This window comes from Anopheles moucheti, chromosome 3 (genome assembly GCF_943734755.1).
Source record: "Anopheles moucheti chromosome 3, idAnoMoucSN_F20_07, whole genome shotgun sequence".
Lineage (NCBI taxonomy): Eukaryota > Metazoa > Arthropoda > Insecta > Diptera > Culicidae > Anopheles > Anopheles moucheti.
In genome coordinates, this window is record NC_069141.1 from 4703424 (window position 1) to 4715000 (window position 11577).

Genomic DNA, 11577 nt, shown 5'->3' on the forward strand with positions numbered 1-11577 from the left:
ATGTTGATCGGTTTTATCTAAGCCCCCGTGGCACACACAACCGGGACCATTCATTTCGAAACCTTCACTGGGAAGACCACAGAGTGACCGGATCGTTAAGGCTGATGTTTGTACGATTGGTATGAGCTACAAACCTCGCAGAAAGTGGAATACTGCCCTTCAACTCTACCCGCTGCTGAGAAAAGTGTGGTAATGGGAGTTATAAAATTAAATAAAACCACTGCACTGGTGCGAATGCAATGCACGGGAACGGTGAGGCAACAGGCGAAAAAAAAAGAATCACTTATAGAAATCGGAATGCATCGCATCGGCACAAACGCAATTGACCTCCCGGTGTTTGGTTAGGCGGCGCGTCAAAAAAAAAGAGGCAGCACCACGGCTTAGAAGCGAAACCAAGGGACTTGGTAAATATTATATGTTGACTAAATAAATGCACTACACGGCCAGCGCAACAGGATTATTTGCGTGTTATTTTGCATATCTGGTCCTTGTGCATCGGCTCCGGACACACCTTACCGATAGGGATCGGTGGTGGGCAAATTTGTGCATTATTAGCGTTAGGGTAAAATTTCGATTGCAGTACGGTATGTAGAAAAAAAATTGATTAAGCTGCAACTAATTGAAGTCCCAAAAACATGTTATCACAGTTGGATAATTCAAAACATTGACCTGAGGACGATATCGTATTTTGACGCCATCTCTGTGATGTTGACATTGAATGCCAAGTCTTTTTGAAATAAAAACGAAAAAAACACAATCTCTGATAAGAGTGGGTTGGGTCAGAGTGATGTTTGTTTAAATAAAAAGTACAACGACAGCAAACTCAACCGCACGACTCAAATCGCCAGACAGCATAGCGTCTATATCATAGCGAGAAAGATGGGTTTCGCCAAGAAGAACATATTTAAAGGGCACGATGTTTACATTGCTTTAAAGTAAAGGAAAGGACAATGTTGTTAGTTGTAGCATTTAGCTTACATAGATTAAATGGCATTAGCGTTTTTCCATGCGAAGTCGAGTTGTGAAATGGCTTCAACATATTACCAAAGAAAACATTCCAATGTTTAAGTTACTTTTATTTTCTCGTGATTATAACAACCCAATTTAATTAAATTTGAGTTAAGTTGTACAACAATAGTAATGGATTAATTATAAAATATTTAAAGCATTTTAATGGTATGATGTCAGTTCTGCTTCTCTCGCTCATCTTGTACAACTGGATGTCATCAAAATCACAATTAAAGCGACCTACAGTGTGATATGAATCGCTTCTGTGCTTCGTGCCAGTCTCTTTCTAGAGTACTTGTTGTGAAAGATGCACAAACTTATGCACTTGCTCGTCTGATTACCGCTTGTTCTGCGTGGAGGTGAATTTATAATCTTATTCGTGATCCAAATCTGGATATTCCTCACCCCCGGTTCCGGAGTTGGCCGGAACGTGTACGACGGTAAGTAAGCTAATAAATTGAAACCGTACCTTCCCGGCAAGGGGTCACCTTTCTGCGGGATACACTTTCCGCCCGGTACATGCTCGGAATCACGGTCGGTATGGTGCTGGAGATGGCTAGACGAGGAGGGACGCGCTGTGGTGCGTATGCTCGCAATGTCCACCCTTCATTAATCAGTTCAGTTTTGATAATTTTGTTTACACATTTTCTGCACACATCCGCGGATTCACACCGCGCCGGAGCGGAACAGGAACGGTTCGCTGAGGTGTGGTCGTTATTTAATGCTCCGGGTGCGCACTCGGTCCGGTCCTCCGCTGGAAGATGCTGACCTGTTGACGATGACAACGGTTGAAATGGTCACCCAGAAACAGGGCAGGTACCGCGATAAGTTCGGCAAGCGCGAGAGCGTGTGCATGATAAACGGGAGTGCAAAAAGTGTAGCTGAGAAGCGCGGACGGTGTTGCGGTGCAGTTTGGTGCAGTTTGTCGCCGTGCGGTGCGGGTTTTTGTGTCGCCTTTTCTCGCTGCAATATGATCACCCTAAAAGCGCAGGCTCACTTGACATCAAAATGCTTTTAATTAATTAGCGTTTAGGGTAGCCGGTCGGCACTCAGCCGTGTGCATGTTGCGGCAGCGCATAGCGGTCGCTTCTGGATTGTGAGCGCGTACGCATGGTGAAGCTCCCGAGCTCAGCAGGGAACGAGCGATGAAGGTAGTTCACCCGCGCGCAATGAACGGAGGTTGTCCGTGTGCTGCGAAACTGGATCCAGCAGGGTGATACGGTGCAGTTGGCAGCGGGCCCTTATGGAGTTTTGTTGGTAGCCGTCAGCCGGCATCGCACCAGCTCCAGGTGTCTGGAAGGTGCGGTCGCGTAATCCATTTATCACGCCTTCCCAAGTTCCCGGTACGTAAAGAGAGGTGACGCTGATAGTGCTAGACCCCGGGCGGGTCCCTTTCGGACGGGAACACTTTTATCCGGAACCGGTTTTCCCCGCGCGCCGTAGCGGCCCCCTCAGGAGGAGTATGGACTTCGATCACCCCCGAATGTGATGGATCGATCGGGAATACTGTTATCTTCCAATACCATGCGATCAAGCGATCAAGTCGAAGTAGCATTGTTTTATCATTTCTATTAAGAATACTAGCAGTGGAGTCCGACACCAACAACTTAAGGCCATTTTTCTCATGGTTAATTGATCAATTAGAAGCAAATGGAACCGTCCCGTTTTAACGTACTCGACGGCGGCGGGTTTCAGGGACACTGATCCCGTCGTCGAACGATCGTTGACACTGATCTGCTTGGGAGAACACACATTCCACTTGTTCGTTCAGCTCCCCAAGAAAAATTTAAAAAGCTGGAGGTGTTTGAGGTGGAGGAAGAACAAAAACGGAAAATGTATCGAAAATGAGTCATCGAAAGCGAGGAATTATGTTGTCCGCCAACTTGTTTCCATGCTACGACTTAAAGGTATGCGAAATTTGGGGAACGCTTTTTTGGCGTGGAATTGGCAGACACTTTGCTAATCCAATTTAAAGATGTCTAGAGTGACAGGTTTCTTACAATGAAAGCAGGAACAACTAGGACAAAGAATCAAGTGGAGGGATTTAAGCTCCACTTTTAACAAAATATCTGTTCTATCGGAGTAAGTGACCCTCTCGGGTGTTGTTTTGTAAGGTTTCACGACTTCTTCCTAAATAAAATTCCGTTCAGAAATGAATAAGATGACCAATATTCGAAGGGTAGATTAGCAAAGAAGGGAATCAGATAGATATAATTAAGATCGTGACCTGTCATCGCGAGAAATATTCCAATCAAATTCCTTCGGAAACAAAAAAAAAACAGCTTTCGATCCCGCGTTCCGTCCACTGAGGGGATGTGGTCGCAAGCTGTTTCTGTAAAAAAAACTTTCCCAGGACGCTGGAACTGTCCGGCTCATCTGGTCTGGTTTGCGCATCGATTAATCTTGGTGTGAACGGTGTCTTTCGGGGGGCGAAAGGACTTGAAAGAAATACGGTACATATGCGACCTCCTAGGTATCGGTTACGTCTATCGGGCTGCCGAACGCTCCCAGGGAGGGCTTTGCGACAGTTCCCAGCGAGTGATCTACTTTCAAGTGTATTTTTTCGGTGCAGCGCTAGGTGGACAAAACGTGCCGAGCGGGGGTATTTTTTTTTTCGTTTGGAAACCGATCCGGATGACGATTACGATGATCAATTATGCAAAATGCGACTGATCGCGGGATCAAGTTTGTTGAAGGATTGGAAGCGAACTGCAACTGCTTCTGCAGATTAGTGTCAGGCGTGTTGAGCGTGTTTTTTTCGTGAAGAATTTGGTGCGCTCGGAATGTTTGTGCAGCGCAGGTCTTCGATGTCCGTGTTCGTGTCGTGGGAAATTAAAGGGAAGATTAAATTGTCAGTTACTTGGTGCGTTTGGAAACGGTAAAAGAGGAAGTAAGTAGACAATTAGTATTATTTTTTGGAATAGTCTTTCGGATTCATAACGTCTAAAGGAATGCAATTAGTTAATTAAGCATGTCTATTCCTGGAAGATATGATTTGTTTAAGTAGTTTTTGATTTATAATAGTCATCAAAAGATTGTGTTTTAATAACATGTACATCTAAAGGATATAATATATAAAAACAACAAAAATAGAAACATATCTTTACATCATACCTGAAAAGCATAACCTTGATGGTTTATAGCAACAGAATGTTCACTCAAATATTTACAAACGGTCCAAAGTGTAGTTCCTTCCTAGAATTCAAAACAAATTCCGCTCCAACTTCAAACTGTCGCTGTACTGGTCTCCGGCCGATACCTCGGCGCTACGCGTGGTCACGAACGCGATCATAAATCAAATTTGCCAGCGACATAATCTCGACCAGGTACTGGCAAGTCGCGTGTAGTCGCGTTAGTCATATATTTGTTTACTAATTAAATAGCTCTTCCATGCAGAGCGAGGGCTAGCAGGATAGTGGAACCCGCAGGCAGATTGTAGCAATGTTACACCCGACAAGCGGGCAGATAGCGGCAGCCACACCGATTAGGCTCGATTTGACCGCGACGGACAAGCAAACAGACTAGGAAAAAAAAAATTACCGCACTCACTATCGTGGCTAGTCAATTGACACATTTGAAATCGGCAAGCAGATAGCTAATTTATACCACACATATTTATCATTGGGGCGCACGCTATTAGATCATGTGCGTTGATCGGGAACCCGCGGGGCATTCGTGGAGATAAACGTATGTGTGCAAATGTCGTGCAAAGGTTGACCGCTTGGGGAGGTCTTCGCACTACCGATCGATTTGGCGCACTGTTACCGTACCCCGTTTTGCCAGACGCTGACCACACCCCGTGCGGAAGTGATCGGAAGCGAAAAGCCAACACGGTTCTTTGATGGCTTATCGTCACTCATGTTGTTGGCCAATAACCTCGCGGTGGAAGTTGGGCGCGGTCAAGACACTGCCCGCGGCACGCGTCTGGGTGATAATTAAATCGACTTAAATTTCGTCCCCCTAGGGAACACGTGGCTCGGCTGTTGGAGGGAAGAACTCTCGATAGAACACTGTGTGTGTTTTTTTTAGCTGACTCACTGGGTGGTGCGCTGGAAGACGCCACTGTTAGACTCATGGGAGCCATAAAAACGGTCCCGGACTTGCACTGGGAGTTCGGTCGAGATATTGAACAGGCGGTTGACTTCTTCCGAACATTAGAATGAAGCAATTGGACACGTTTTGTGTAATGCTGATCGTATCTCGCTGTAAATCAATATATTTTCCTACCGAACGACTAATGAGAACATTAAACGCTCTAGAAGTGAACGGTAGTGTTTAGTCTCTGCATTTCCTCCTTAACCTTTTCCGGACCTTCGTACACTTTTCCTCGCAGCAGAAAGGCGTAGTCCGCAGATCGAAGTTCGTGGAAATCGAACGCCTTCTTGAAGTCTTCCTTTAGGGAACTGTTCACCAGGCAGGAGTAGTAGTCGTACGCTTGGCTTCCACGGCAGCTGGCCAACACTGATCGGACCTCGGGTTCCAGTTCGCCTTTGTTGATCAGATTAAAATCACGCACGATCTCATCTACCTGTAGGTGGAGGCAACTCTCACTGAATACTTGGGCATACTTCACAACTTGAAATACGCTTACCTTCAATCCATTGTCATCCATGTAGCGCAATCCACGGAAAATGCAATCGATCGCTTTCTTCAGTTCCGGACTGCCGGTGAGCACGTAATTGCGGGCCTTCTTCATGTCCGACTTTTTCCTACCATTCCATGCACGCTTTTCACAGTACGCATGGAACGATTCTCCTTTTTGCTTGATTTGAGGCATTGCGGCATAAATTCTAGCGGCACCATCAACCGTACCATGGTACAGTTTACGGGAAAGATTCACGAAACGGTTATGTACCGGTAGATACGCGTTATACAGATCGACACAGCTGCCTGTTCCTGGGTTGATAGCGGCCACAGCTTTCTGATATGCAGAGACTTCCTCTGCGTTGGCCTGGTTAAGTGATTTGAACGCATTGTGTTGGACGGGAATCCTCTCGGACTAGTGAGAAGGAAACGATTCGAGTAGTCTGTGGAACGAATGTTTTGAAGTTCACCATACCTTAAATGCGTTTTCCCTCTCGTCGTAGATTTGCAACCCGATCAAAACACACTTTGCGTAGCATTGGGTAATAGCATCGTTCGGTTCCAACTTCCACGCATTCCACGACGTTAGGTAAGTCTTCCTATTCGACCCCGATGGGAGGTGATTTTCATAGCAACGCTTGTACACGTACAGTGACTGTTCTGGATCGAACGCTTGCCATGGTTGTGCTGCCTGAGAAAATCGCGTTAAATGAATTCGAAGCTCACGATGCCCTCGAAGGACACATTTCAGTATCAACATACTTGCACGTACAGGTGAGCGAGAATTGGAAATAGCACTGCTGTAATGATCATTCTAGCACACTTAAAACACTCAATATTTCTACCGGAACTGACGACTGACAGCATCTCTGCGTGTTCCTTTATAGCAAGCAGCAAGTGGTTAGAACAGCTGTTGGGGGATGTTGTACATGTTTACCCATCTGATTCAACTGAGCAATAAAGAGACAGCTATTTCCAATGTAAACGGAGTGTTTGAATGGAACCAGAGTTTACACTGCCATAATGTGGAAATATTGTTTGCCATCTTACTTGATTTGCATGCATGATTTGAACTGGCGATAGAGCTAGTGACAGATTTACAGATCGAGTGATTAATCCCATGCTTATGAAAATGTCAACACAGTTGCGAACTACTTGGAGATTACTAATGTTCAGTGAGAATATTAAGCGACGGGCTTAAGTCAAGATTGTCCATTGGAGATTTGGTTGAACGTTTAGTTTCACAGCCTCACATACAGATGGCGCTTTGGGGGGTAAGTAAACATAAGAAGGAAAGCTGTTTGGAAACTGTACAACATCCTGCTATAAAACCGATTAAACATTGTTCTTTGTGTTGTAAAGTGACCGTTACTTTTTGCAATGCAAAAATCACAGCTTCAACAGCGACCCTAAAATGCCACTTGTTTCCGGTTCTCTCTTTGCCATTTACCCTCCCTACGCTGTGATGTGTACAATGTGTGTAACGGAAACAGGGAATCGGAACTAATCTCATCAAATCTTCGCCACCCCTAATCCTTTTTATGCTAAAACCATCGCAATAAACGCGCACACACGCTCACGCACGGCTGCATATCAAGGCCACGACTTGCCAAAAACAGGTTCCGGGGCCAATAACAATGGCCGGGTAGCATCCACTTTGCACCGAACCTAATTAAATACCGCGCGTCAACGGGGATCGGGTGGGCCATAATGCTGCTTGCCTGTCCTGCTCACGTTCCGGTAATCAACCCCTAAATTAGACGGAAACTGTTTCTGAAAGGTGGCAAACGGTCCGGCACACGGTAATGCCCAAACCATTGCAGGGAGTGTACGAACAAAAACATATTGAATTTCCTTAACCTCCCAGTCAACCGGTGGCACACCGGCTTTGGACGAATAAAAAAAACAACAAAGCCGGTGCTCTTATCCAGATGATTCATAACCAGCTGTGCGTGGTGGCGTCCTGCTGCAGGCCTCAACTTCGCCCCGTGGAAACGGATGATCATCCCTTCCGCGAGCGCGCGTATGCATGGATGTGTGCTTTCTTTTATTCGTTACCCTACGCGGAACGAAGGGTGTGCCGGGCATGACGCCAACGAAAAAAAGCGGTGCGTAATGCGTGCGCACGTCGGCAAACACATACAGACACTCAGTCGTGCGTCGGCTCACCCAGAATCTAACCAGAAGCACCAAAAACACCGTCCAAAACATGGCAAAGGATGTTTGAGCAGGGGCTAGGCGGTACGTCAAGGACGAGGATTCGAAATAACCGTTAAAATGCATCCCACGAGCACGTTTCAGACGCGCTTCCGGATGGGATGCGGCGATGGGATGGGAAAAGTACACTTACCGAAATCGACTGACCTGCTGCTGCACCCCTAAAATAAAGCCATACAAAGGCGCCTGTCGGGACTGGACCATCGTGCACTGTTGGTACTTGTTTGGTGGGAAGAGATTGGGAAAATACGCTCTCCCCGCCTTGTAAGGGGTGGAATTTGAATGTTCTTAATGGGGTGCAAACAAAGTGGTTCCGCGTTTGTGGGAACAGATAGAAATTTGCGCCGAAATGATGATGCGCGATCGATCGAGGGGTGTGAAGTGCATATGCTGGCCGTTTGAAACGTTGCCGTTAAATGATTGTTTGCTGTACTTAAGGTGGAAACGGTAAGCCACAGGGATAGCCACACGAGGACAAGCGAATCAGGCTTTTGAACGTAGGCTTAACCGTTCGAGAGCGTGATGAAGGGACGATTGGTTTTGCTTTATTATGGCGAGATTATTAAAAGACCCGTGTGATGGATGATTTCCAAAAATTAATTGGACATTGAATAACTTGTTGGCGAGAAAATTTTGCGAGAAACGCGCGGTAAGGCCAGGGACAGAAGTTGATTTTACTGGTAGCTTAATTTACTTTTGATAGATATGTTAGCTTGAGGACTGGCAGTTAGTTTTTTTCTGCCGTTCTGGAAGATGAATAATATTAATTAATTTTATATTAAGGTTGAGTGAATCTGATTCAGGATCAGGCATCTAAAGGAATCTTTGAACTTGAATCTTGTGGATCCACGAATCTTAAGATCCAAAACATCAATAAGACTACTATTTTATTACAGTAGCTTTACTGATGATATAATTTCGACATAGCATCAAGTAGCAGGTTCTTGTACACCACTCCGTTAGGTAACAGCAATCCCACGAGCCACCTTCTCGTTGTGCTTGTTGTTACAGCAACAATCACTATTTCGTGCCTTACCGAAAGTGGTTTACCATGTTCCCATCGTAATGTTCTACTACAATTTATTTGGCGCCAACTGCAACGGGTTGGGATCCGTTACTCCCGTACGGCCACTCTCCAGCTGCACGCTTCTTACACTCCAATTCACCGAACGACCTGTTCCACTAATGTGTCCCACACCGGGTGCAGTTCCTGGTGCATCTTTCCTGGGCTGGCGTGACAAATTAGTATCCACCTTCTCGTTACCCAGCTGAAAACGTGTGTTTCAGAATGACCCGAATCTAACGGACGGCGTGATCTAGCGCTTAGTGGTGGCTAGGGTTTTTTGGCGGGAAGTGGTTCCATTTTATCGATTGCATCCGTTAATCAGTCCATACTCAATCGAACGATTGCGATCGAGTGGCGGAGGATCGATAATCATGCCTGATGTCTTTATATTATTATGTCACGATCTTGCACCGTGCCGTGTGGTGGTACTGGATGATACTGTCGCGTTGTATCATCCCGGGACGAATGTTCCAGCAGTTGGATGTGATCCCTCAGAAGTGAGTTTCCTGAGAACTTTTCCACAGAGTTCACCTGGACGAACTGTAGCCAAGTTGCGCCGGTTACAAAATGACTTAATTATTGGCGATTTTTCAGCGTAGCGGACGGAAATTTTGTACCAGGTTCTGCTAATGACTTTTGGGTGAGACAAACGTGACGGGTGGAAAACGGGAACATGAAAGTAAAGCAAGGGTCGGTAGTAGTCTCCCTTACACCAGCAGAACGTAACACACAGAATCTGGACACGGGTGGCGTTCATGGCAGCGACTTCTAAACCAACTTAAAGTACACCGCGTCGTCATCACTGTAACGAGCGATTTCGCAACCCTGCAAGCTATAGCACAGCGAAAAACACCCATAATCCGGTACGAAAACACAACCGAAGAACATGGCATTATTGACCGATTAACGCTAATATAGATTTTACGATTTCGACTGTTGATCGGGGTGGGTAACGGAAAGGGTGCCGATCGTTGTTGATTTTTATGTTACTCCCCTTTGCGATGTGGACGATCGAGCTGTGGGTCTTTTTGCGCAGGGTCCGACCGACATGATCGTACGCTCGACCCTTGACCAGCGTAAGGGAACAGAAAGCATATAGAAAGAACAGCAACAAATGAACCCAAAAAAGAAACAGATCTCGAAACAAAATGATCGCGAGATATTAGCGGCGAACCTGTGCGAAAAGTGGTTTTTGTGTGATTCTATCGGTACATGCGCACAATTAGAATCTATTATCGATTAATTTTGCGGCGCATTTGGTCTGAATCGGACCCGTGGCCCGGGGGTTTGTGCTTCATGCTTTGCTTCAGTCACCAGCGGAACATAATGTGGTGTGGACGTATTGTGCAATTGTGAACAAACAATTGCGATTTATTGCTGTGAGATACTGATTTCGGGCTGTAGAGTCCCTTTTGCCCTCTTAATGATAGCATTCATTCATTCATTCGCATTTAAATATGGATCAATTGAAATAAATTAACCGGCAGTCAAATGGATCAGTTTTAACGTCTTGAAAAGAAGGAACTCTTTGAAGCTCGCAAGCTGAAGGGCCTCTAGCTTGCAAACAGGTACCCAACGATAGTAATCACGCCACGAAATAACGTCCTTCTGGTCCACCGGTCGCACAAGATAGATGTGATTCGTGAGCGATAAAAGCCTTCCACATGAGCAATCGATTGCACATCGAGATACGACCCCGAAACCCGTTCTCAAGGGATATTTCGTACGTGTGTACTGAGCTACGTGGTCCATGTTGAGATTTTTACACGGGAAATTTGTTGCCGCCCCGCTATGTTGCGACTATGCTAATCGCCCTGCTAACCTTTTCCACCAAGCCCACTGAAGGACACACCGGAAAATGAGTGCATGCACCAGGGTTCTTACAGCAACGGCCAACAGCACAAAACCCCACACTACCAACGATGGCTGGCGGCAGGTACTTTATGGCTAATTTTATCTTAATTTGATTTCGAAGATAAAATAAATAAACGTTGGTAGAGTGTGTTTTTATCCCCCTTTCGGTTGCTCGATTTCGAGTGTGCATTGTAGGTGCCGCCATCCGCTGGTGCTTTAGTGTAGCGGGACTGTAGCGCCACCTGGCGGGATTGAAGTAGGAGCACGAACGCGTGTCACAGCGGGAAACAAGGCGCGTTTTTTCGGGGATTGGCATTACTAGGTGTACAGGTATTGGTGGACAGGTTAGTGTCCCCACACGCGAACGCGATTTGTATGTATTTTTTGTGGAAAGCCCAGATTCGTTTCATCGTCCAGTAAGTTGGCGGCGCAGTGTCTTACAACCAGACACTGATGTTCAACCGGGCGGCAACTCTGTAAGCGGACGATGGCGAGCAAGTTATCAGGAATCGCTTTTGCATACCGCCTGTGAGCCTTTTATGCCTCAAGTGGATGTAGATGTTAATGTGACAAGCGACACAGTTGGGCGGCGATATTTCGGAAGCAACTAGCAGCAAGGAGAAACAGAAACGCAACATTGGAACCATATTAGCCAACGCAAAACTGGAGCAATAATCATAAACTTTTCCTCCACCCCTAAAGCGTCCCGCCACGTCCGCTTCCCTTTTGGCTGTCCATCACTGGTGAACCAACTGTCCGCACGGAAAAAAGGCCACCAAATGGAAAGCTGCATGTTTGCTTAATACTGTTTTGACTCACGAAAGCATGGAGCCGGGCACGGTGTCAGT

The 11577-nt window shown here is 46.1% G+C and overlaps 1 protein-coding gene across 1 annotated transcript; it reads right to left on the reverse strand.

The window, feature by feature from the left end:
- Positions 1–5198: 5198 nt before the first annotated feature.
- Positions 5199–6437, reverse strand: LOC128302275 (37 kDa salivary gland allergen Aed a 2-like). Its single transcript, XM_053039062.1, has 4 exons — positions 6355–6437; positions 6068–6283; positions 5600–6007; positions 5199–5536 (listed from the first exon to the last, which is right to left on the reverse strand). The coding sequence occupies exons 1-4, from the start codon at positions 6403–6405 to the stop codon at positions 5264–5266; spliced, it is 948 nt and encodes a 315-aa protein (XP_052895022.1). The 5' UTR covers positions 6406–6437; the 3' UTR covers positions 5199–5263.
- Between the last annotated feature and the right edge of the window lie 5140 nt (positions 6438–11577).